Source organism: Rhinatrema bivittatum, chromosome 1 (assembly GCF_901001135.1).
Source record: "Rhinatrema bivittatum chromosome 1, aRhiBiv1.1, whole genome shotgun sequence".
NCBI lineage: Eukaryota > Metazoa > Chordata > Amphibia > Gymnophiona > Rhinatrematidae > Rhinatrema > Rhinatrema bivittatum.
In genome coordinates this window covers 341595623-341622690 of record NC_042615.1, presented here as the reverse complement: position 1 = coordinate 341622690, position 27068 = coordinate 341595623, and the positions used below count along the sequence as shown (strand labels likewise).

Below are 27068 nucleotides of genomic sequence, written 5' to 3'. Positions count from 1 at the left end.
AGGCTTCAGCTTTCCGCAGCTTGCAAATATTTCCTAATTTTCTTTGGTGGGGTGCACTGCCCTATCTCCATAGTAGGGAAAAAGCCATGGTTGTGGTTGGCAACTGCCCAGGCCCCAGAGTTGACATTATCCAGCTTGCACCAACATTTTTAACACAGGTAATTTCAGAAGATATGAGTTGTTATTGCACAGCACTGCCAACCACTACTCCTGTTTTTTTTTTTTCTTTTCTAAAAGGTTGAAGTATTCTTTTCGGTTGATTTTTCACTAGTAGTTTAACATGAGGAGGAAGAGGTAAGGTGAAAAATCAGGTCAGCAGTTGAAGCCAGGCATAGATCCCTGCTTATAACATGCCAGTTGGGAGTCTGTTCATTTGTGTGTTGTAAGGAATTTGTTATAACAGGATGACTTGCTGGAGAAGTAGTTGTTTGTGGGAGCCAAGACATGTTTGTTGTTCAGAGCAGCAGCTGCATGCATGCTGGGTTTGTACGTGCCTGGGTGCAAGAAATGATTTTCAAGTTTGTTAAATGTTGTTCCCTGTACGTACCAGGATCAGTCCAGACTCCTGGGTTTTGCCCCCCCTCTAAAAGAGAAAAAATAGTGAAAATGCTTTCAAGTGTTAATAACATTTTCAAAATAATGTAAAAATGATGCCCCCCCCCCCCCCCCAGATGTCAGTTATGGCGATACTTATCTTGTCTCAAAAATAATGTAACTTGACGAGTGAAGCTGTCACAAAGCTGCAAGTCCCGTCATTGATGTTTTGAAGAAATTCTTCATCAGGAGACTTGCAACAAGGTGTGACAGTGGAAAAATGAATGAATTCACGAGAATGTCATATGGTTAGATTGTGCGCCCAGATACAGGTGTTGGCAGTATATGCCGTATTTAACTCCACGCTGTGCTGTGTTCCACAGGGGGATTCTTACTATTGCGTGGAGCATGGCAGACCCTGAGCTGCTCCTGAGCTGTGGAAAAGATGCCAGGATCCTGTGCTGGAACCCTAATACTGGGGAGGTGTGTAAAGATCCTTTTGCTTGATATTGTATAGCAACTCCATTTACTTGTTTTTCGGAGGTGCTGGGCTGAAAACTGGAATATTATAAAGAGGAGCAGTTTGTTTTACTTCTCTAGCCTTCTTACTGATGGGATGCTATGATAGAGTAATTGTATTGTAATTTGATTTGGACCCTGCATTTTAGCCTCCTTTATTTTCTGATTTCTTCTGTACTCCGTCTTTTTTGCATTTGGCACTATTGATTGTGAGAGACAGTCTATAGTTCCCATTTAGCCAAGCAGGTTGGAAGACTTGCGTGGAGTTGGAACTTTCAATATCAGTCGTGGCCTGTAGGAGGTCACTCAGCTGTGACAATCAACTCTTCCTCATCACACCACTGCCTAGACACTTGGTTTCAACTACAAATCTATACAAACAGATCTTTTATTTTAACACCAAATTACATTTGTGAGTTTAGATCCTATTAAAAAAATATTTATTTATGCATACATACATACTCTCTCATATTCCAGACTTCTGCGTTATTGCTGACAGGTTGAAGAAATGATCCTCAAATAATTTTTAAACTGATGCTACTGTGCCACAGGCCAGTATAAGCCCTAACCCTGCTGATTCTACTTTGCAGCCACTCTCCTGATGTGTGTGTGTGTGTGTGTTTCTCTCTTGGTAGGTGTTGTACGAACTCCCTACAAACACTCAATGGTGCTTTGATGTCCAGTGGTGCCCCAGGAACCCGGCTGTGCTCTCAGCTGCCTCTTTTGATGGACGGATCAGTATCTATTCTATCATGGGAGGAAGTCCTGACAGTCTGAGACAGAAGCAAGTAGATAAGGTAAATAGAAATCCCTTGAAGGGACGCAGTCCGCCCTTTGGATGTCCTGCTACTGATTCTCCTTGGGAACATGAGGAGGAAATAGTTTTTGATGGTTTCATTTTTTTATTGGATAACAGTAGTATCAGTGGAGCCACACCATTCAATCATTTGGTTTCTCTTTTGTGCTGACATGGAGGATTGTCGCAGAGCTTTCTAGGGAGGTTTTATGGGTATTTGTTTCCTGGGCACTGCAGGTCCAATAGCCCCCAGCTTTACTTTTTCCACTGTCAAGTTAGGACATTCTCAGGCTGTTCCGCAGCTGACTGCTTCTACTTTCCACGACATTTTCATACTGGTCAGCACCTCTTTCCTTCATAGTTTGTACCTAGTTAAAGGTGCTTGATCCTTTTCTATTTTGTTTTGTTACACTGTTCACCACCAGGCTAAATTTTGTTTTTCGTGTCATGAACATGTTTGTTGCTTTTGTATAAAGTTAGTTTCTTCGCTGTGCATCTTTTCCTTCTTGAAGATTTCTTTACCTATTGATGTACATCGTTCATGTCACATATTGTGGACAAAAAGCCTGCTAACAGCTTCAACTCACTCAAGTCATCACAGGGATTTGAAGGACTCATCTTGTGAGTTAAAGCAAGCAAGTGCTCAGTCTCGAGTGAAAGTTTTGATTTGATGGTGCTCCTTGTTGATGAATGGCTCCAACAGATTGGATGTGGTAGAGATTGCTCATGCTCTGAAGCAGCTGTATTTGGAGGACTCTCCAGCCTTCCCACTTGGAGGGTGGTCCATGCTGATATTCTAGGGACTATCCTTGGGACTTTAAACAGCACTTTTACACAGCCTTCAAGGATCTGAAGTTTATTAACCAAGTTTACCCAGATCTTGTTACTGGTGAACTTTAGAGCAGCAGTGTACAAATTGATCTCTGAAGCGTTTAATCATGCCTCATATACACCAGGTCACATGCATTGGGTACTTCGTTAACAGGTGAGTGATCCATGTCAAGTGTTATCACTGTGGGTGCCAGATGCCTCAGTGTCAATACCAGGTTGGTCATCTGTGCTTATTCTCAAGCATAAGAACATAAGGTCCAACAAGCCCAGTATCCTGTTTCCAGCAATGGCCAATCCAGATCACAAATATCTGACAGTCTCCCAAGGGGTAGATAGATTCCAGACTGCTTATCCCAGGGTTAAGCAATGGGTTTCTGTAACCCCACTTTAATAGTTTATGGACTTTTTCTCCATGAGCTTGACTAAACCTTTTTTAAATGCAGTTACACTAATAGCTTTCCCATATACTCTGGCAACAAATTTCAGACTTAATTATCTGTCAAGTAAAAAAAAAAAATTATCTTATTAGTTTTAAATATATCATATTGAGGCATGTTGAGAAGAGAATCTACCTCCTTGGCATGAAAAGTCATGCCTATGACCATATCTACCTAAATAAACTGAAGATTAACTTTGAGCCTTTTGCATCCTCTATGCCCACCCAGCCTATTCTCAGACTTTGCTTCCTCTCCTGGAGTCAGTCTGAGGTTTACAAACCTGACTCATCTGAGAGTACTGCTGGAGAGAACTTCTACTCTCTAGACTTCACTTTGGAGCATATATATATATAATCTCACTCTATCTTAATAGATGTATCTAACCTTTAATCTAGAGTTCTCTTTTATGAGAATAATTGGTATTTTGTCAATGCCAGAAATAAGAATTTCAACAGGCCTTATATGAGACTTTGGCTAAAACTTTAAAACAAAACAATGTTTTAGGTATAATGAAATTTAAATTGCAAAGACAGGTTAACCTTTATTTCAGCTTGATGTGTTGCAGATTAGCCTATGTAATTTGTCTCATCTACTAAAGCCATGAGGAGAATTTGCATCTTGCAGAAAACTCTCTGAAGCAATTTACTGTTCTGTAGGCCACCTACTTGGTATTTCATTTGAGAGCACACTATTATTTGTTAGACAAGATTGTCAACACTGTTGCAGAAGATAATCCTAAACAGTGCATTTAATCCATTAAATTCCAAAACAGAGATTTCAAAAAGAAGCAAAATTGATTCTATAGAAGACTTAACACCTTTTTCCCTACATTATATTCTTCTAACAAATAGTTCCTTAATAAAAACCATCATTAAATAACACTGGCCAAAGCCCAACTGTGCATGTTCAGAGGAAGATTACAAAAATTCCACCATACCTGGGAAAATAATTTGACTGGGTATTGGATATTCTAGAATCCAGTTACCTTATAACATTTCAAGCCATTTTAAATCATTATTTCATCACACATTTCAAAGTACAGTCTATGGTGGTCATTTTCAAAATTCAGTTTGCCTATTAAACATTTGTTCTTTCACAGGGGATATTTCTAAGAACATTTTAAAATGTGTTCCTTGTTCCAAAGAAGTCTGTGGTCTAGTGCTGGATTTCAAAAGACCAAAACAATTCAGTCACAAAGGATTTCAGAATGGAATCTGTGAAGCATAATTCGTCATTAAACCTGGAAACTTATTATGCCCTGGGGAAGCCTGTCTACATGTCCCAATAAGCAACTGTCATCTTCTCATTTTTGCCATACTGACTCAACAGCAATATACTTATCCCCTAGAGCAGTCCGGATGATTGGGGTTTTCTCCTCTACCAGCAGTTGGAGACAGAGAAGAAAAGCTTTACTGTACTGCTGGTACATAAAACACTGTGCCACCTGCAGTCACTCACTATTCTCTGTCTCCAGCAGATGGTAGAGGTGTCTAACCTGCAGCTCTATTTGGAATAGAGGCAAGCAGGGGGTCGGTGGCCTCTCTGACTAGTTCCCTGTTCTGGAGGGGGTTTGAAAGCTAGAGATCTGGCTGCTTCAGCACTGCCCCACTTCCCACTTGCTTCCTCTGAGCCCTCTTAGGGAGACTTCTCTCAGGAAAGGCTTCTTTTTTTTTTTTTTTTTTTCCCCCCCACTGGGAGCTTTTGGGATTTAGGGTCCCTTTAAGGATTTAAAAAAAAAAAAAAAAAAAGAAGCAGCTGAGATAAAAAGCTGCCAGTGGGAGTGGCAGAAGGCCTTGGAGGGACCCAAAAAACAACAAGGAAGTTGATCTATCAAAGCCATGAGGTAACCAAAAAGAAGGAGATAGATCCAAAGTCCTTCAATCAATCGCATTGTAATGCAACGAGACTAGTAGCTCAGTAACTTATTGATGGAAATCATTAAAGCTGACGGTTTCACTTTCGAAGCATTTGTTCTCTGCAGCGTGATTCATTCATTCTGACCGCACACGCTTTGACAACGCTGTTCCTTAAACGATACCATCAAGACTATACTATTTTGTAGGAGTCCATCCGACAATAATACTGCCAGCACAGCCCCTAAAACAGCCTCTTAGGCGAAACTTGACCTGAGTCAGGCTTTGGTTGACATATGGATATTTTTAATAATAAAGATTGATTGAAGGACTTTGGATCTATCTCATTCTTTTTGGTTACCTCATGGCTTTGATAGGCCTTGGAGCCCAAGGGCATGGGAAGTTTATCGAGAGCTGATCATGGTGCAGACGTTTTGAGGTCCAGTGCTTGGCTGTCGCAATAAGAGGGCAGCAGGCCCATCAGAGTTTGCAGACTTTGGGGTTATTTTTGGCACACTGATTGGAAAATGGCCACACCTGCTGAGCACAGGAAGTGGTGCTTAGCCTGCAGGGATCGCAGGTCAAAATTGTGCAGCCTGCATGGGCGGTGGAAGTTCTGTTTGGGGAGCCCCTACTCTTCCCACAGATAATAGAAAATGAATTGATAGAAAACAGCAGCTCAAAGTTCTGATTTCAACAGTGTTTGGGAGCTCGGCAACACAGAAACCATGTCCACGTTGTCATCCTCTCCTATAGTACAGGGAATCGCGGGGAGGGGGCAGTTGGTCCACCTCAGTTGTCTCCTATGGCAGGAGCTTCAAATGGTTGCTGGGGCAAATCAGGGGGTCCTTCTGAGTCACAGGAGATGGATTTAGAATCTGAGGAAATGTTTTCCCTGGAATTTGTTTTGATGAAACAAAGTTTTCTTAGTAAAGGAAGGATCTGGTGCAAAAAAGCTTCTTCCAAAAGAGACCGGGGGGGGGGATCTGCAGTCCCTTCCTGAGCAAAGCAAAGGAAGCATGACCCCTAACCAGACTTGGGTCTTGATTCTGAGTGGGACCTGGAAGATCTACCTCTGGATGACCTCCCAGATGACAAGGATAGGGATAAGGACCTCTTAGAGGATGGTGAAATCCCATGACAGAGGGAGATGACCCAAAGGTGGTCCATCTCTTTAGAAGAGAGGAGTTATACCATATGATTTCTCATGAACTAGCAGAACTTGCAATAAAGGAGTCTGTGATGGAGTCTGAACATGAAGTGTAGGATCCCATATTGGAGGGGATTAGGGGTCCTACTAAGGCTTTTCCCTTCCCTTGGACAGTTAGGCCCTGGTTTTTAGGGAATCCGGCATGAAAGTGGGCAAGGCCATGGTAAAGTTATATCTGTTGCTGGAGGATGCTTTGGTGCTCTTAAGGCTGCCCAAGATGGATGCCTTAGTCTCAGCCATTACTAAGATTACTATCCCGGTCGAAGTTTGTGCAGTCCTTAAGGATTCCCAGGATTCAAAGATGGAGCTTCATCTCAAAATAATCAGGCCGATACAGTACAGTGTGCTCCGGCGGAGCGCACTGTTATCCCAGTTTGGACACGCGTTTTCGACGTGCTAGCTTTACCCTTTATTCAGTAAGGGGCAATAGCGCGTTGAAAACGTGCTTCCAACCCCCCCAAAACTAATAGCGCCCGCAACATGCAAATGCATGTTGATGGCCCTGTTAGGTATTCCCGCACGATTCAGAAAACAAAATGTGCAGCCAAGCCGCACATTTTACTTTCAGAAATTAGCGTCTACCCAAAGGTAGGCGTTAATTTCTGCCGGCACCGGGAAAGTGCACAGAAAAGCAGTAAAAACTGCTTTTCTGTGCACCCTCCGACTTAATATCATGGCGATATTAAGTCGGAGGTACCAAAAGTTAAAAATAATTAAAAAAAAAAAAAAAAGTAAAATCGGCTCGCGGGTTGAAAACCGGACGCTCCATTTTGCCGGCATCCGGTTTCCGAACCCGTGGCTGTCAGCGGGTTTGAGAACAGACGCCGGCAAAATTGAGCGTCGGTTGTCAAACTCGCTGACAGCCGCCACTCCTGTCAAAAAAAGAGGCGCTAGGGACGCGCTAGTGTCCCTAGCGCCTCTTTTTACTGCGGGCCCTAATTTGAATAATTTTTTTTTTCTGAATTGCGCGCACAGGAGAGTGGCCTGTGTGCGCACTGGGATAGCGAGCGCTTGCCCGCTCTCTCACAATTTTTACTGTATCGGCCTGTTAGTTTGATGCCTTGGGGATCCAGGTGGTGGGTAGAACAGATTCCAGCAGCGGAGGAAGCAGAGTGCCTGAAAGCTGATTTGGCCTTTATAATGGATGCCTTGTATAATTTTCTTTGTTTGTCAGCTAGAAATATGGTGTTGGTGATTACAGCCAGAATACTTCTTAGGCAGCGTAACTGGGTGTTTGATGTGTGGTCCAAGTCACAGCTGGGTGATGTCCCTTTTTAAAGGGAAACTGTATTTTGGAGAGAATTTGAAGCAATTGATGTAACGCTTTGGAGAGCTGAAGTCTCATAAGTTGCAGGAAGAGAAACCCAAAGGGGGCTGGAAGACCTTCCAGGGAGGCCAGGTATTTTCGTTTGGGCAAAGGTTTCTCTTCACAATGACATGTGGGCAATTCTCAGTCCTGGAGGGGGGCACGTCACATAAGACCTCTCAGAGTTCAGGCCCCAGTTTGGGGGATCTTAAGGGAGCACAATGAGATTGCACATAGGAGGGTGACTGGTCATTTTTATGAAGAATGGACCAAGATAACATTTGATCAGTGGGTTCTTTCTGTCAAAAGGGATGGCTACTGCCTTAGAATTTGCTCATCTTGCTGTCAAGACTTTCATGGTCTCCATATGCTTCAAAGGTGAGAGAGGCCACACTTCAATCCACTTGACGCAGAGCCTATGGTCAGTGTCTGAAGCCTCATGGTCATTAGTTTAGAAACCAGAGTGATCAGGAAAGCTTTAGGATTCTTTCTTCCAGTAGTCCGGAGCAGGGCAGTAAAAGTCTTGTCAGATAATGCGACAGCAGTAGCATATATCAACAGACAGGGGGCACCAAGAGCCCAACTGTTTCTTTGGAGGTTGGGATGTTGTTCCCTTGGGCGGAATCACATCTGAAGGTCTTGTTGGTGTCTCATATGGCCAGGGTGGAGAATGTGCAAGTGGATTTTATGAGCAGGCTCACTTTAGATCCCAGAAAATGGGACTTGGCTTATGAAGTGGTGTTCATCAAGGCCAATTGGGGGTCCCCCTGTTGGATTTGATGGCGACAAGACAATACTAAGGCTGCACAGTTCTTCAGTCGAAGACAGGAGACAGGTTTGGAAGACCTCAACGTGCTTTCCCAACTGTAGTCTCAAGGGATCCTGCTTTTACATTTTTCCTCCTGGGCCTCTGATAGGCAGTGAAGTCAGGCACATTGAAAAAAAACACTGAGGCAGGGTGATCCTGGTGGCTCAGGAGATGGTGTTTGTGGATCTGGTGAATCTCAAGTTAGAGGGTCCCTTGAGACTGTCATATTCCCGGACTGCTGTGTCAGGGTCTGATTTTTCTTGGAACAAGTTGATTGCTTTTGTCTCACAGTCTGGCTTTTGAGAGGAGAAGGTTGAGAGTTAAGGGTTATTTGGAGGAAGTTATCAGAACCTTGCTTCAAGCTAGGAAACCCTAGACTTCCCTGGCATACTTACACATTTGTAAAGTAATCGAGTCTTGATGTCAAGAGGTGGAGATTCTTACTTCAGGCTTTAGTTTCGCGGATACTTTCCTTTTTGCAGAAGGGATTACAGAAATGTCTAGCTCTTAGCTCTCTTAAGTTACAGGTTGTGGCCTATTACAGAGGCAAAATGCATAAGACTTTGTTGGCCTCATATTTGAATGTAGTGAGATTTCTTAAGGAAGTAGAGCATTTGTAGCGTCCATTCAGTGGACAGTTCCACTGTGTAATCTTAATGTGTTTTTGACAACCTTGTGTAAACTTCCTTTTGGAACTATTGAGAAGAGTGTCTTTGAAAGATCTTACCCTGAAGACCATCTTTTTTTTGGTTGCTATTAGCTCAACAAGGCATATTTTGGAGTTGCAGGCTTTGTCATGCAGGGATCCCTTCCTTCAGTTTTCAGATAGGATTTCCATTAGAATGGTGTCATCCTCTTTGCCAAAGGTGGTTCCTTCTTTCCTTTTGAGTTAAACCATTGAATTGCCTGTTTTTGAAAGTTGGAATCTTTTTCTTCACATGCCAGAGAGCTTCATGTTTTGGATGTGTGCAAGTCAGATCATCTTTTTATGTTCAGTGGTGCAGCTCAAGGAGTAGAGGGCATCTATTGCCAGATGCATTAAGAAGTTGATAGCTTCTGCCTACATTTGCAAGGAGCTACAGGTCCCAGTAGGTCTTCAGGCTCATTATACTAGGGCGCAAGCTATGTCTTGGGCTGAATGTTAGTTGGTGTTGCCACAGGAGATCTGCAAGGCAGTGGCGTGGTCTTCTTTGCACACTTTTACCAAGCATTATAGGCTGAATGTTAGGGCTTTATACACAGCAGTGTTTGAAGAAAATATGTTGCGAGCAAGTCTCAGGTTCCTGCTCAGTTTAGAAAAGCTTTGGTACATCCCAATTGTTTGGAGGAAGGAAAAATTGGTTCTTACGTTCTAATTTTCTTTCCTTGAGTCCCACACATCATCCAGAATCCCACCCGGGTTTTCTGAAGATTGGAGGAATTTGCCAGTTGATTTTTGTGGTTTCCCAATAGCTTTTTCTCGCCTGCCCCCCCCCCCCCCCCCCCGCTGTAAATTAAGGAGGTAACTATTTAATTTAGCTTGGTTACAGATTATACTGAGCAACTGCAGGTGGCACAGAATCTTGCATACTAGCAATACAGTAAAGCTTTTTTCTCTGTCTCTTTCTCCTGGTAGGGGAGAAAAACCCAATCATCTGGACTGGTCTGTGGGACTCCAGGAAGGAAAATCAGCAGGAACCAGTTTTTCCTTTGGACTTCTCGGCTCTGAGTATTTACTCAAGTTTCATTTCCCAAATAGCTATGTAAACATATGAACTAGTCTTAAAGTCATGAGGCTCCAGGAAATGACATAAACGGCATATGTATCTCAGATTTAAAAAAAAAAAAAAAAAGCCTGTTGCAATATAGAAGAAATTTGATGAACCATAGTAAGATGCGGCTCAAGAATAGCTCCTAAAGTATTCACAGTATTTTTCAAAGGGATAATAGTTCCTGCCATATCAGGAGTCAATGAAGGAAAAGATCTGAAACTGAACCAGAGTGCTTCTGACATTGCTGGTTTTACTAGTAAATGATGGTCAGATAGCCAAGAAGCAACACGGTCCACACAAGAAATAAGGATGGTAAGATGAAGATTAGAGCACATCATTTGGATGTCCTCTGCGTAAAACGGAGGTCCGCGTCCATGATCCTGAATGAGAGTGGCCAGTGGTGAGATGAAAATGTTGAACAAAAAGGGGAAAATATAGAACCTTGAGAGGAACCCTGTGGGCATTAACCTGATATCAGATAGCTGATCAGACCAATCTACTTGAAATGAGCAATCTGCAAAATAGGATATAAACCAATATAAGGCTCCATCTGCGAGGCTAATTTCTACTTAATAATAAGTAATGAATGATCAATTATGTCGAATGCTGCACTCATGTCTAGAAATAGTGATTACAAAATCACCTAATTCTGAATGAAGCCTAATATTTGTTAATGAAAGCAAAGTGGATTCTGTAGTATGACTAGTACGAAATCCAGGTTGATTGTTGCTTCAACCCTTTTTGTGTCTGATATATACTTTAAAAAAACCAAAGAAACAAAAAAAACTCAGCTAAAAAAAAACAAGTGGAGAAAACACCACAAATAGAACATTGCTGATGGTATATTATTGGAATAATATCGTCTCCTGTCAACGCAGTAGTGACCTTTAGAGATTATATTGGTTTCATCTTTTCAGTTTAATTGAGACAGACGTGTTCACAAAAATTGTTTGTTTTTTTTATGTAATTCCTTCATTTGCAGCTGTCGTCATCCTTTGGAAACCTGGATCCATTTGGCACTGGGCAGCCCTTGCCCCCACTGCAGCTTCCTCAGCCCACGGCTCCACAGAGCACTGTACCTCCTCTGAAGAAACCACCAAAGTGGCTGCGCAAACCCGTGGGTGCCACCTTCTCAGTAAGTGCCCGTCTCTTACTGCCCAATGTAGGTGGCCACTCTTTGGAGGCTGTACCAGCAGGCAGATTCATTATCGAGCCACAGCCAGGACTCTCACACTGCTGGCAGCTGTGAACACCTGGTGAGCTGGAATGGAACCCGGGTCTCCTAAGTGGCAGTGTCCTGATAAAACAGTTTCTGTTCTCTGCATTACAAGTGATATCGCTTACGGTAAAACAGGTCACAAAGTTTGCCGACCTGGATGGCTCTGTCCACCTCAAACTGTGCAGCATGTTATTTCCTCCCGCCTCCCTCCCTTCCCACACACTTTGGTACTCGGTGAAAGGACAGCACAACAAAATGATTATGAAGAAAGTTACTAGCAATTTAAGTGCTCTAGCTAAACATAGCTAGTCCACAGTATATAACAAAACCAAGCACACTGAATAGAAAATGTATTAATTATAGGTTGGATATCAAAGCGTGGATATGTATTCATTTTAAACTTTTGTTTTCTTGTATTTAGTACTAGTGAAAACTGCCTGGCGGCGTTCGGGTTGTCTGGGCCGTAACTGCTCTAAATTTTTAAATTGAACAAACATGAAAATAATAAATATTGGTTTATTTTATGTAATTAACAGAAAGCATATAGACAGGGAACCTCTCTTTGAAGTACATTGACAGTATATACGATGTCTCTCATTGCCCAACTGCAGAGTAGTAATTATCGATTGTTAGAGGAATATTAAAAAGCACTGGTTCCAGTACAGATCCCAGCATTATTTACCATCCTCCAATGAGAGAGCTGTTTCCTGCCTTTTAACTAGCCCACTATTCTCAACAGTTGCATAGCCATGGGTGGGCCATGGGAAAGCATATTAGGGAAAAGTGCCTGGTGGTGTTTGGGTTGTCTAGTTCAGGGGTGGCCAACTCCAGTCCTCGAGAGCCACAAACAGGCCAGATTTTCAGGCTATTGCATGCAGATCTGTCTCATGCACATTCATTGTGGATATCCTGAAAACCTGACTTGTTTGTGGCTCTTGAGGACCGGAGATGGCCACCCTGAGGTTCCGAGTGTTTTATCTCTCCCCTTTTCTGCATATGCTGTGAAATTATATTATGTGGCACAATTTACTGTAGTGGTGGTCTGTTCTCTTACTACATGTAATTTTATTTGGGATAATGAAACATGTATTAATGAGTGTGTATGTGGTTGGGAATGTGTGAGCGTCGATTGGGGGTATGATTATATTTTAATCATTAAGATTGTGGGATAGTTTGTGGAAAACACCGCATGGGGGGTATGAAGAAGATCTTTAAAAAAAAATAGTTTGTATAAGAATGTTAATAAAAAAAAAATTATTAGGTGATTGTGGAAATAAATGTTATTTTAACATATATGTACCTCTGATCATTTTGATGATGTTTATGTGAAATGGAGCTAGACATTGCATCTCACCTGTCCTCGCTTCAAATGTTCTGATGCCGTGTCGGAAGCATAGCAACTTCATTCTTGAGCTGTCCATATCTTTTTTTTATAGACTGTTATCTATGTGGGTTATGTCTTTTATTGGACTAGTGTAAGAACTGTTAAACAGATGATGATTTGCTTGCGCTTTTGAGTATATATAGGTGGCATCTTTAGACATTATATCAAAAGCAGTGTACATCATCTCTGGATAATTCTTACGTTGAGTCAACAAAGGTGGTCAGAGCCTGCAAAAACATGACCTTCTCCAAGACCAGTCCAGCTGCCAGCAGGCCGCACTTCCTTAAGCGCTACGATTGTAAAACTTCTCGAGTCCTGTAGGAAATGTAGTAGCTGTTGTACTGTCTTTCTCTGATTACAGTTCGGAGGCAAGCTGGTAACATTTGAGAATGTAAAGCCGCCGCAGCAGCAGGCGGCTCAGCAGCACTTCCATGTCTACATCAGCCAGGTGGTGACCGAAAGGGAGTTCCTGAGCCGTTCCGACCAGCTGCAGGAAGTCGTGCACGCAGGAGTATTTGTGGAGTATTGTCAGAAGAAAATAGAGGCTTCGCAAACAGATTTTGAGAAGAATGTATGGTCTTTTCTGAAGGTAAGGGCCATGTCCACAGCAGTTTTGAGGTGAAATTGCATGGGGAGAGGAAAGAGTCTTAAAAAGCAGTAACTAAAGGAAGACTGAGTAGGTGCTTCATCTGCATTAAGTTCTTTGGAAAGGCATTTGAATTGCTAATGCAAGACTTAAATATTTTCCATACCATTTTAGAAAAATGCATGCTTTGGCACACTTGCTGCAACTCTACAAGTACATTGTAGACCTGATATAATGCAGAATCACTAATAATGTGGTCAAAGGTTGGCTCCCAATTTTGTCCTTCAAATTTCATAGATACTGAGTGCCATTTAGCAGGATAAGTCCATACTTATCTGGCTAAGTGGCACTGCATATAAACTCAATATAACACAGGCTCACTTATAATGCGGACAACATTTTTAGACCCCATTCCCTGTGTTATATCTGACCTATAGTATAGCTTATTTTTCTGACTGGCATTGGTTTTTAAATATATTTCAGTGTAGACTTTATACCAAAAGAAGGCTTCAGTGAAAGAAATAACATTTTCCTAAAAGGTAGAGGAGTTGGGCTGTTTCTACACCCACTCCCAAAGACTTAGGATGGCCGACTGTCCAGTGATTTTATTTAATTCATTTTTATCCCATCCTCTCAAAAATCATTCAGAATGGGTTACAAATACATATTAATGATAAAATAAAATCACAGACACTTGCAAAAAAAAACCCAAACCCACTTTAAAGCAATAACCAATACTCCATTTTAAACCATTCCATTCTCTCTTCTATATACAAGTCACAAATATGTCACTGAAAATAAGAATGTGCATAACATAAGTGCCATGCTAGGTCAGACCAAGGGTCCCCTGAGCCCAGCATCCTGTCTCTGATAATGGCCAGTCCCTAAAAGTAGATTCAGTTTTTTGATTCTCAAGCCCTACAGCAAATGGTGGATCTCTCAGACTGTTCCATGAACTTGTCCGCACCCTTTTTAAACCCAGCTATGCTAGTTGCCTTGACCACATCCTCCAGCAATGAAGGATTGCTGGAGGATGTGGTCGCCGGCCCCACACGTTGGAACTCCATGCCCATGATGCTACGCTTAGAATCCTGCCCAAATAAATTCAAAAAGAAATTAAAAACTTTGCTGTTTCAACAGGCCTACCCAGATTAGTCTCCTTGCTTCCCTGCCTCTGAGCCCTCCCTCTACACTCTCTTTCCCTTGAAGCCTTCACCCCCCCTGCCTTCTCTTCTCATCTCATGCCCCTCCCCCCCTTTTTCCCTCAATGACCCAACCTTCCTTGCCGAGAACTCCGTGCCCTCTCTTTTCTTTTCCCCCTTCATTAGTTAGTAATCTCTTCATATTATGCCCTTTTCTGTTGTAATTATCATGCTGAATTGTTGTATTTAGTTTCAGTTTTTCCAATTTGCCTTTTGATTTTGTTTATTCTCTCTTTCTTCTCAAACCTGCACTCTCGTTGCCCTGTTGGCTTTGTTTTTTCCCTCCCCATCTCCCTGTTCTAATGTATTTTCCGCTCATTTTCTTAAAATGTGAACTGGCATGATGTCTCGTACTAATGCCGGTATATAAAAGCTATTAAATAAATAAATAAATAAATTTTATAGCTTGATTGTGTGTTGCTTAAAAAAAATACTTGTTTCTAGTTGGTTTTATTTAAATTTTATTTTTTATTTATTTATTTTATTTAACGTGTTTTGTATACCATCATTCGGTTTTGCCATCACAACAGTTTACAGAATCACGAAACAAGGTCAGATAAACATCATCACAGCAGCTTCTCATGCAGATGGGTTGCGGTTTTGGGATCACAGTTTTAGTTGATTACATAAAATTATTACTTATATAGATTATTATATACAGCAAAGTTATTACATACAAACTGGGGGTTAAGAGGGAGAAAGGAATGTCGATCTTTAGCAGTTCTAAGTTTAAATAGGAGGATGTAAATATATACTATGTGAGGCCATTTGCACATCGTCGTAGGTAATCCTATATTAAGAGTTTTTGGTAGATCTTCTTGGTGTGGTTGCATGTGTACTTGGTGACTTGTTAACTTAAAGGAGTGAACCCTAGTCCTAGTGTTATTTGAAAGGATAAATAACCATTCCCTATTTACCTGTTCTACTTCACTCATGATTTTGTAGACCGCTGCCATATCTCCCCTCCATCGTCTCTTCAAGCTTTTCTTCATAGGGGAACTGTTCCAAACTCTTTACCATTTTTATTGCCTTCTCTGTATCTTTTTTTTTCCCTGTACGTACCTGGATCAATCCAGACAGTGGATCAGTCCAGACAGTGGGTTATGTTCCCAGTCCAGCAGTGGGTTATGTCCCCAATCCAGCAGATGGAGTCAGAAGATACTCTGTATCTTTTTTAACTCCGCTATATCTTATTTTGTGATGAGGTGACCAGAATTGCAAACAATACTAAAGGTGCTGCCACATCGTTGATCCTCTACAGAGGTATTATGATGTTCTCAGTTTTATTCTCCATACCTTTCTGAGTCATTTCTAGTATTCTGTTTGCTTTTTGGCCACCACCACCACCACACACTGAGCTGAGGATTTCAATGTATTCTTGATAGTGATTTCTAAATCCTTTTCCTGGGTGGTTATTTCTAATGTGAAACCCATCATCATATAGCTAAAATTAGGGTTATTTTTCCCTAAGTGCATCAATTTGTACTTGTCCATATTAAATTTCATCTACTATTTTCTTGTACAGTTCTCCAGTCTCATATCCTTCTGTAGTTCCTCACAAAATCTGCCTGTGTAGTGCTTTTACCAATGTTCTATTATTTTTATGAAAGTCTGTTTTAGTCCATGTGCATGTTTTATGTATGTGACTTTATACCCCGCCCTGAATTTTGGAGGGAGCGGGCTAGAAATATATTAAATAGCAAAACTACCCTGAATATTTTTGTCATTTGCAGATTTCATCCCTTATCACTCCCTTTTCTAGATCATTAATGAATATGTTGAACAGCACCAGTCCCAGAACAGATCAGTGGGGCACGACACTATTCACCTTTCTCAAACATAGAAACGATGGCAGAAAAGGACCAAATGGTCCATTCAATCTGCCCAGCAGACCCACGGCAGTATCTGTCGTGCCGTGCAGGTTACCCCCATACTTATCAGTTTCTCAAACCATAAAAGTAAGGGCCCTCATTGGTTACTGTATGAATCCAATTCCCTGTTACCCCTGCCGTTAGAGCAGGGAGCAAATGTTGAAGTTGCATCTCCACTGGGAGCACTGACCATTTAGTCGTCCTCTTTCTTTCCTGCCTTTGAACCAGTTACCTATTCATATTGAGACAATACCTCCTATCACATGACTTTTAGTATACCGAGGAGTCTTTTATTAGGGACTTTGTCAGATGCCTTCTGGAAATCCAGGTATATTATATCTATCGGCTCTCCTTTAGTCACATGCTTGTTTACACCTTAAATAATTCTGATAGGTTAGTAAAGTACAATTTACCTTCCCTAAATCAATGCTGGCTCTCTCACATTAAGCCATGTTTATATGACCAGTAGTTTTGTTTTTAATTGTAGTTTCTGCAATTTTACCAGGCACCAGTGTTGGAGCTCACTGGTCTGTAGTTGCTCATGTCACCCCTGGAGCCCATTTTGAAAATTGACATATTTGCTACTCTCCAGTCCTCAGGTTTAGAGGCAGATTTGAATGATAGGTTACAGATTGCCAGTAGTAGATCTGCAGTTTCATATTTGAGTTCCTTTAACACTCTTTGATGAATACCATTGGGTCCCAGTGATTTGCTACTATTTAATTTGTCAGTTTGCTCTGGTACTTCCAGATTCATGTTGATTTGATTCAGTTCCTCAGTCATTACCTAAATAAAATGGTTCAGGTGAGGGTATCTCCCTGTACTCTTCCTCTGCAAAAATAAATAAAGACCAGCGTGAAGAATTCATTTTATTTTTCTGCTATGGCTTTATCTTAAGTGCCCCTTTTATTCCCCGCTCGTCTAACAGCCCAAGTGACTCCCTCGCAGGTTTTATTTTTCGAATGTATTTGTAAATATTTTTATTACTAGCTTTTGCTTCTTTCTCAAATTCCCTCTTGGCCTATTTTTGTTTTACATTTCATTTGGTAGTGTTTACTTACCTTTCTATTTTCCTCAGTAGGTCCTGCTTTCCAGTTTTTAAAATGTGCTCTTTTGTATTAGATGGCCTTTTTTACAGCATTACTTCCTGTTCGTACCCCAGATCAGTCCAGACGAGTGGGTTTTGCATCCCTACCAGCAGATGGAGGCAGAGAACTAAAAACTTTGAGGTACTGCTACATAAGCAAGAGTGTTACCTGCAGTCCCTCAGTATTTCTCTGTCTCCAGCAAATGGTAGAGGTGCAAACCTGCAGTTCAGAAAAAAGAAAGAAAGAAGGGACAGAAGAAAAGTTAGACGCTCCCTGAGGTGTTGGGTTCCTTTGTGGGCCATACCTCAGGATGGGCCGGGCAAGCGAAGGTTGCTAATCCCTGTTCAGCTTTAGCCCGCAGCATATTCAGGGGTCTGACAGCCAGGGGTCCTGATTCCCTCTTATCCTCTGAAGGTTCCTTCCCAGAGGAGTTGCCAGCAGCAGGGAAGTATTCCTTTTTTTTGCTTGAATTTCTTCCTTTGCTGTGGCTGCTGTTTCTTTAAAGAAAAAAAAGTTACATTTTTCTTTCAGCACCAACCGCTCCAGCTGTTTCTGGTTTGATTATCAGGGCAGGCCCAGTCTGGGGGAAGAGAGCAGTGTAGCTCCTCTGTTTGCAGCTTCAGGCTGCTCGGGGAGCCAGAGGCTGCGTTGGGTCGTGTTCCTTTCCTCTCCTCATGCAGCTTCTGTTCCCCTGCAGCAGGCCTGGCCACATGGAGACAAAATGGCACCAACAGCGGTTTACCAGTGCAGGAAAGCTTGTCAGGCTGGCAACCTGGCTCGGGCACAGCTAAATATAGCGGCGCTATGCCGCAATTCATTTCTAGAGTGGAGGGGGCCCTCCGAGAAGGTGGCAACAAGGCTGGTAGGAGAGCCACTGGTTCCCAAGACCCTATCAGGATCAATACTAGGAGCCTAAACAGCCTGTCACACAGGAGAAGAGCTATAGCTCCGGAAGGTGACATACTCCTAGGAGTCCAGGAACTCCCATCCTCGGGTGTTTCCAGAGATCCTTTTTTTTTGGTGGGGGGGGAGAGATGCAAGTTCTGGGCCGGACAGGGGAGAGGATGATGTGTTTTCCTCAGAATTTGTATTGCTTATGCATAAGGCTTCTTTAACCAGGAAAAGCACTGGCTATAAAAGGGCATTTCTGTCAGCCGTCTCATCCTTCTGCAAAGAGGCCGAGGAGCTTCTTGGCTGGGGGTCAGGTAACCTCCTTTGCTGGCTGGGCCTAGACCATTGTGATGATTTGGACCTGGATGATCCGGAAGTTGATCATGGGATTGGTCCAGGGGTGGATCACAATGACCCAGCAGATCCCACGGTGGATGTCAATCAGGCTGATCCCAAAGAGGTCTCGATAACGGAGGGAGATGACCCGCAGTTGAGGCCCCTTATTTCCCATGTTCAGAAGGGAATATAGGTGGTCCAGGAGGAGACTAACCATGAAGGGTTGGAATCTGTGTTTGAACTCCAGGGCCCACCAAAAGCCTTTCCTCTCCCTAAAAGGATCAAGAAGTTGGTGAACCAGGAATGGGGCTTCTCAGAGATGTGATCCCCAAGGTGGCTAGGGCCAAAGTAAAATTGTATCCCCTCATGGAGGATATCCTGCAGCTGCTGGTATTGCTGAAGGTGCAATCTTCCATCTCAGCAGTCACTAACAAGTCGACCATTCTGGTTGCAAATTTGGCAGCGTTAAAAGACACATAGGACTGTAAGCTAGAAATTCATCAGGAGAGGATGTTTGAAGTCTTGGCACTGAGCCTTCATTGTGTCTTATTGCAATGTCTGAGGCAAGCAAGCGGTGATTCAGGACATGTCACCTTCAATTGCTGGCATGACAGTACTGGAGGTGGCCAGGGAAGCGCGGTCATGGGAGGTATTCTATTTATTGTGTTGTGCCAAAAAAGGAAGGAGGATTTCGTCCCATTCTTAATCTGCAAAAGATGAAATGTGAATCTGTTAAGTTCCCCGTTTTTTCTGTATGGAAACATTGCAGACAGTGATAGTGGCAGTTTGTCTCGTGGAGTTTTTTGGGTCTCACTGGACTTGACAGAAGCCTATCTGCACATACCCATTCGGGAAGAACATCACAGTTTCTTTGTGTTATGGTTCTGGAGTAACACTTCCAGTTTCGGGTCCTCCTGTTCGGTTTGGCGACTGCACCTTGCACATTCAGAAAGGTAATAGTGGTGGCAGCAACTCTCCGCAGGGAGGGGATCCTAGTTCATACTTATCCAGATGACTGGCTTATCCGAGGGAAATTGGAGGCGGTATGCCAGTAGTCTGTGCGCACGCTGATGGATATGTTGCAGTCCTTTAGCTGGCTGGTGAATTTGGTGGAGTCACCTGAGCCCTACCCAGATGTTGAAATACTTGGGGGCAAAGTTTGATACTCAGCTCGGCAGAGTGTTTTTCATCTCGGAGAGGATTCGGAAGTTACAATCCCAGGTGGTGTGGATTTTGTGGATGCCAGTGCCCAGGACTTGGAATTATCTTCAGGTCCTGGGTTCAATGGCATCTACATTGAATTTGGTGCCATGGACTTTTGCCCACATGTGACCTCTACAGGAGACATTGCTGTCGCACTGAAATCTGTTGTCAGAGGATTTTCATCGGGCTTTACTGCTGCAGGATACTTCCAGGTCCAGTCTTTCATGGTGGCTGTGCTGGCCCAATTTGGAGAAAGGGACGGGCCTGGAGGTTCTGGACTGGGTTAGAGGGATCATGGATGCCAACCTCAAGGATTGGGAGGCGATCTGTCAAGAGCGGCTGGCACAAGGACTATGGTCACCAGTGGAAGCATCCTGGTTTATCAGTCGCTTGGAAACGAGGGCAGTGTGCAGAGCATTGGTGGAATTCCTTCCACAAGTCCAAGGGTGAATGATCAGAGTGTTATCGGACAATGCAGCAATGGTGCTTATATCAATCGGCAAAGGGGGAACGAAGAGTCGCTCGGTTGCCCAAGGAGCCCAGGACCTTGGGGTCTTTTGCGGGCCCCCCCACCGTAAGACTGCTTTGGTACATCCCACTTGTCTGGGCTGATCTGTGGTACGAACAGGAAAGGAAAATTGGTTCTTACCTGCTAATTTTCATTCCTGAAGTACCACAGATCAGTCCAGAGACCCAGCCCCTTAATGTTCTCAAGACCGTTATGGCAAGTCTGTGTTCTGGCATGCTTACTGGGAAGAACTGTCAGAATGTATATATACACAGAACTTAAAGAAGTTTGCCAGGTTGTGGTTGGCCCCTTGGGTTGATTTGTGGTTTTTCTGTTTGGGGGGGCTCCCAACATTTGGGTTTGGCATTCGCCCTCATTTAGGGGGTTGTTGAGGAATTGTTTCGCTATAGTTGACTTGGATACAGGTGGAGGGACTGCAGGTGGCACTCTCGGTTATGCAGCAGTGCCTCAGAGCTTTTAGTTCTCTGCCTCCATCTGCTGGTAGGGATGCAAAACCATCGTGTCTGAACTGATCTGTGGTACTGCAAGTATGAAAATTAGCAGGTAAGAACCAATTTTCCTTTAGCCATACTGGTGGATACTTGTGCTTCTTTTTCTTTCAATCTTTCTTAATTTGTGGAATACATTTTGTGCAGGCTTCAAAATAGCGTTTTTAAATAGTCTCCATGTCTCATGTAGACTTTTAACCCTTGTAACTGCTTCTTTTAGTTATCTTCTAACTAGAAACACCTACAAGTGATCCACTTGACATAATTCAATCAGAGGTTTATTCCATGTTTGTGAAGCCTCACATTTTAAAACCTGTTTGCAACCCAACAAGATTGTGGCACACAGCTGGAACTACTAGGCAATTACTAATTTGCAAATGTAATAATTGACTAGATTGGTATTCAATCATCTGCCTCTCCATATACATATGCTGGACTCATGCTGAGCCTTAAACCTCAAAACCAAAGAAACTCGCTGGACAATAGGTAACCAATACAGTTCATAAAACAAAAGTGAAATATAATCTCTTAAGCCCACCCTAGCAACTAGTCTAACCTCAGCATTTTGGATATGTTGGAGCCTATTAATAGAGCATCTAGGTAACCCCCAAAATAGAGTTGTAGTAATCAAGGCGGGGCATAGGGCGTATAATAACTTCACAAGTATTCTCCTAACTGTGGTCAGGAGCTGTACATGCATAATTTACAGGAGAAAATCAGCATTGGTGAATTTTAATAAACTATGCAGGTGACAAATATATAAATCTCTCTCTCTCTCTTAGAGATATTTTTAGTGCTATTATTCAGCAGCTTCCTTAACTGGCATGAGGTGAAGCAAACTATGGTGGGTCTCTTCTGCAAGTTCAGTACAACCTTGCCATCCTGTTTGCTTTCACTGGGCTTACAGTTATGTTCAGAGTCCAGCAAAAATGCCTTGCTTTATAATTATGTAGTTGAGGGAAGAGGGGACTGCAGCAGTGCTCAGAGGATCAGTCTTATCTTGCGCAGATGCAAGGGTGACTGGCACAGCATGCCTGCTCATGCCAGCTCAATTTGCCTGAACTCTGCCTGTCTTTCAGTAACCAAGTCACTCATATGTACAGAATCTAATGCATGGAGAGTATGAATTTAGAACATCTTCACTCTTGTTTGTTTTTAGGCGAACTTTGAGGAAGATTCTCGTGGGAAATACCTAGAGCTTCTTGGCTTCAGAAAGGAAGATCTTCGTCAGAAGGTAAGGTGCCATAAATGATCATGGGAAAGTCATGGTTTGATTGAGCAAACCAGGCAAAAAGGGATGCTTGCACTGCTCAGAAATACCAAAAATATTTGCCAAACAGTGGAGTATACCAGTTAAGTAAAAATGTTTAAAGATCTTACCTACTTGTCATTCTCATATGCTGTTCATTATTGGTAGAATGTACAAAATTATTTTTGTGCAATGGGGGAGTGTTCAGTTCTTGGTTTGGAATGAGCTTTTGACAGATGAAGAAGCAGAAATACAACAGGAACATGGTGGACTCAAAGGAATTACTGAAAGTATACTTTTGTATTGGTCTTTCCACTTTACTTAAGCACATCGCCATGCTTTCCCCATCTTTTATTTTATTGTACCATCAATATCTGAATGAATGGTATTCAAATATTTTTGCATGCCTAAAACATGTTCCAAGGGTAAAGGTGATTTCCTATTTGTCTAGAACATGTGATCCATGTCGCTTGTGTTCAAACAGCAGAATTATTATTATTTTTTTATTATATTGTTATGGCAAAAGCTTCCCCACTGCTGTACTCTGCAGCGATTAAAGGCAGTGGCATCTTGGCCACTGAGCAGTTGGGGTGGCCATTCCCTTTTGACTCTTTATAGTGGAAAGTGAAATGCAGGAGTGTTGAAGGAAGAAAGTTCCTTTTGTTTTTATTTGACTGCATTTTCTTTTGTGCATCATATTTACAAGCTGAGTTTGTCTCCATTTGTGCCTTTGTTTAAAACCCCCAAATAACTTGCAACTTAAGAACCTAAAAAATGAAATGTGTACTCTCTTTTCTTTAGATTGCCTCTGCTCTGAATACCGACAATGTTGCAGATTATGAATTTAATGAGGTAAAAAAACCCACAGTAATTACTTCATTTGTGTAAAGGAAATTAAGACAGTCTGACCAGAGCAGGAAAAGGGAGAGAAGAGGATTACTAGGTTGCTGGGCCCAGCAGCCAACATTCCCCGGTATCACATGAAGGGGGAATGTTGGCTGCTGAAATATAAACCTCTGACGGAGTGCACTGTTAACCTGCCCTTGGATGCGCGTTTTCCCTTACCCCTTATTCAGTAAGGGGCGGAAAACGCACGTCCAACCCGCGGCACCTAATGGCACCCTCAACATGCAAATGCATGTTGATAGCCCTATTAGGTATGCCTGCGCGATACAGTAAGTAAAATGTGCAGCCAAGCCGCACATTTTACTTTAAGAAATTAGCACCTACCCAAAGGTAGGCGCTAGTTTCTGTCGGCACCGGGAAAGTGCACAGAAAAGCAGTAAAAACTGCTTTTCTGTGCACCCTCCGACTTAATATCATGGCGATATTAAGGTCCCGAAGAGTAAAAAAAAAGTTTAAAAAAAAAAATTTTAAATGGGCCGGCGGCTGTCGGGCCAAAAACCGGACGCTCAATTTTGCCGGCAGTTTCCAAGCCTGTGGCTGTCAGCGGGCTCGAGAACCGACGCCGGCAAAATTGAGCATCGGCTATCAAACCTGCTGACAGCCGCTGCTCCGGGTCAAAAGGAGGCACTAGGGATGCGCTAGTGTCCCTAGCACCTCCTTTTGCCCATTTCTACCGCACCACCTAATTTACATACTGAATTGCGTGCACCGGCAAGTGGCCAGTGCGCGCGCTGGGAGAGCGGGCGTTCGTCCGCTCTCCCGCGTTTTTACTGAATCGGCCTGTATGTTACTGCATGGGGTTCCACGTTTTATCTGTTCATTTAGACTAAAATAATCCTCTTATAGAGTATGCCAATAGAAGCATGTATGTGATACTAATTTCATTGACTAAGAATCTATCTGTCATTAATGTGCTGTCCTGGGAGAACACCTGTTACAGGTAAGCAACTCTGCTTTCTTTCTTGATTGATTTATTGCATCTCAATGCTTAATTCCTATAAACTTTTTTTCCTGTTGCATATAAGGATCTTAAAGAATCAGACCAGCCAATCTCCAGTGGTGGTGAAGAAAGCCATGTTCCTGAAGAGCAGTTCTTGGTGGAGGTATTTATTTATTTCCACTTAAGCTGCGATAGGCAATTCTGCATTGAACTTAATTTTTTTTAATTTTTATTTATTTATATTTATTTAGGTTTTTTATATACCGGCATTCATGATAAAATCACATCATGCCGGTTTACATTTGAACAAGGGGTGCAGGATAACATAAAACTGAAACTCATGTATAGGAAATGAAATTACAATGAACAAGGGTAATAGAACTAGGAGAAGAGAGAGAAAGACATGAGTAGGATTAACATCATAGTTAATTATTTACAGTGCCGGAGTGGAACACTCTTAGAGTAGAAGGGATGAGATTTAAGATTGTTCTGGGAAGGCTTGTTTAAATAGCCAGGTTTTAAGTCTTTTTCGGAATGTAAGGAGGCAAAGTTCATGGCGAAGATTCGTGGGAATGGAGTTCCAGAGAGAAGGTCCAGCTGTCGAAAAGGCCCGTTCTCTCAGGGTTTTATGCCATGTGAATTTCGTATTGGGTACCTGGAGGGTTTCTCTGTATGCTTCTCTGGTCGGTCTTTTGGAGTTGTGTTGAATGAGAGGGTGTTGAAGGTCGAGTGATGTAAGGTGGTGGATGGTTTTGTATAAGATGGTGATGGACTTATATATAATTCTGAAATGGATGGGGAGCCAATGAAGGTTTTTTAGTATGGGGGAGATGTGGTCTCCTCTTCTGGTGTTGGTAAGGATTCTTGTCGCTGCATTTTGGACCATCTGTAGCGGTTTAGTATACGACGAAAGGAGACCTAGTAGGATAGCGTTACAGTAATCTAATTTAGCAAAAATAATTGCTTGAAAAATTGTTCTAAAGTCATGGAAATGGAAAAGCGGTTTTATCCTTTTCAGCACTTGGAGTTTGTGGAAGCAGTCCTTGGTGGTACGGTTGACAAATGCTTTCATGTTCATCTTGTTGTCAATTAAAACTCCTAGGTCTCTGACTTTGGAGGAGAGTGAGTTGATTGGAGGGGTGTTGTCATTGTGGTTCATTTCTGGAGAGATTAGCATGAGTTCTGTTTTGGTGGTGGTAAGTACCAGGTTTAGGCTGGCGAGCAGGTCATTAATTTTTACGAGGCAGGATTCCCAATGTTCTAGAGTTTTGCCAAGTGTATCTTTAAGAGGGATCACTATCTGGACATCGTCCGCATAGACAAAGTGTTTGACTTTTAAGTCAGTTAGAAGCTGGCACAGCGGAAGAAGGTAAATATTAAACAAGGTGGGTGATAAGGAGGATCCCTGTGGGACTCCTACAGGAGCGTCATGTCGGGAAGATTCTTTGTTGTGAATTTTAACTTTGTAGCCTCTATTGTTGAGGAAAGTTTTGAACCAGGCTAGGGCTGTGCCTACTATTCCAATAGTTGAGAGTTGGTTTATGAGGATGGCATGATTAACGGTATCGAAAGCTGCCGAAAGGTCTAATAGAATCAGAAGGAAAGATTGTCCTTTGTCTAGACCCAAAATAAGGTGGTCTGTCAGTGATACGAGGAGAGATTCTGTGCTGGAATTTTTGCGAAACCCGTATTGGGAGGGGAAGAGGATGTTGTTGTCTTCGATGTAGTCTGTGATTTGCATGTTAACTAGTTTTTCCATGATTTTAGCTATAAGTGGTAGGTTGGCGATCGGTCGGTAGTTGTTCGGGTCGTTGGGGTCTGAGTTTAGTTTCTTTAGAAGTGGTTTGAGGGAAGCCAGTTTGAGATCATCTGGGTATAGGCCTTGAGATAAAGAGCAGTTTATGATATCTGCCAGCGTTTGAGAGATGGATTCCGGGATTGTCAGGAGAAGTTTGGTAGGGATGTAGTCTGTGGGATGAGAGGAGGGCTTCATTTTCTGTAAGAGTGACTGGATCTCTTTGGCTGAGATTAGATCGAACGCATCCATAAATATGGATTTGTTGTTTGTTAGTTGGAGTGAACTCAAGTACTGGGGGGTGCAGTTGGGATAAGAGAATGATGATCTTGTTGTGGAAGAACAGCGCCAGTTCTTCAGCTTTTGATTGAGCTTGATCAATAGCGATAGTTGGTGCGTTGATTTGGGTTAGGTTGGAGACGAAAGCAAAGAGCGCTTTGGCGTCGAAGGTGAGGTCGTGAATCTTGTGTGCGTAGAAGTCCCTTTTGGATTTCTCGGTTGATGTCTTGTACTGGTGAAGTGCCATTTTGTAGGCGGAGAGTGTGCTAGTTGAAGGAGCTTTACGCCATTTGCTCTCCTTCTGTCTTAGGCTTTGTTTTTGTTTTCTGAGTTCATTGGTGAACCAGGGGTGTCTTTTGAGCGCATTGGTGTTGGGCTTTTTGGTTACAAGGGGGCATAAATTGTTTGCTATGGATTCAGTAATTTTGTTCCAGGATTGAAGAGCTGAGTTAGGGTTGGTGAGATCTATGTTGGAGAGTTGTGAGGTGAGTTGATTGCTAAGGTCTTCCGACGGGCATGTTCTTCTGTATTGGAAGGAGGGTTGTGGTCTGATGTGAAGAACTCAATTCCAGTTTAGGGTCAGAAGTGACTGAGCATTGAGAGAATCCGAGGCCTTTTTTTGTTGCTAATAGGATGCCACTGCCTCTTTTTTTTTAGTCTGGGGAGGGAGAAGATGTTGTAGGACTGTGTTGGTAATTGATTTATTATTGCGGTGTCTGTGGGTTTCAGCCATGTTTCAGTTATAGCGCATATGTCTGGCTTGACGTCTACCAGGTAATCATTGAGTATCTGAGATTTTTTGTTAAGGGATTGCGCATTGAAAAGAGGGTGAAAAGAGTAATGCCTAGAAGTTGCGTGATTGGAGCAATCAGGATGGGCGTCAGGGTTATTAATGAGCGATGACAGGCTTGTCTGGAGGGAGTTCCTGTTGTGGGAGTATGGCGTTGGAGGATAGGAATAGTTGAGATTGGTTGCATTTTGGCTTGCTGTGCCTGAAAGAGGTAGGCTGGCTGATAGGTTCAGTAGAGCGTAGAGCCGAACATAGTGGTTAAAGTTA

At 42.6% G+C, this 27068-nt stretch overlaps 1 protein-coding gene across 12 annotated transcripts in view; it reads left to right on the top strand.

The window, feature by feature from the left end:
• SEC31A (SEC31 homolog A, COPII coat complex component) overlaps positions 1-27068 on the top strand; it is a 236320-nt gene that overhangs the window by 60650 nt on the left and 148602 nt on the right. For all 12 annotated transcript variants that reach the window (XM_029598987.1, XM_029599022.1, XM_029599015.1 and 9 more), the window contains exons 8-14: positions 918-1017; positions 1689-1850; positions 11028-11180; positions 13010-13237; positions 22002-22076; positions 22893-22943; positions 24023-24100. In XM_029598987.1, coding sequence (XP_029454847.1) covers positions 918-1017; positions 1689-1850; positions 11028-11180; positions 13010-13237; positions 22002-22076; positions 22893-22943; positions 24023-24100 — 847 coding nt within the window. The remainder of the gene's footprint in view (positions 1-917; positions 1018-1688; positions 1851-11027; positions 11181-13009; positions 13238-22001; positions 22077-22892; positions 22944-24022; positions 24101-27068) is intronic.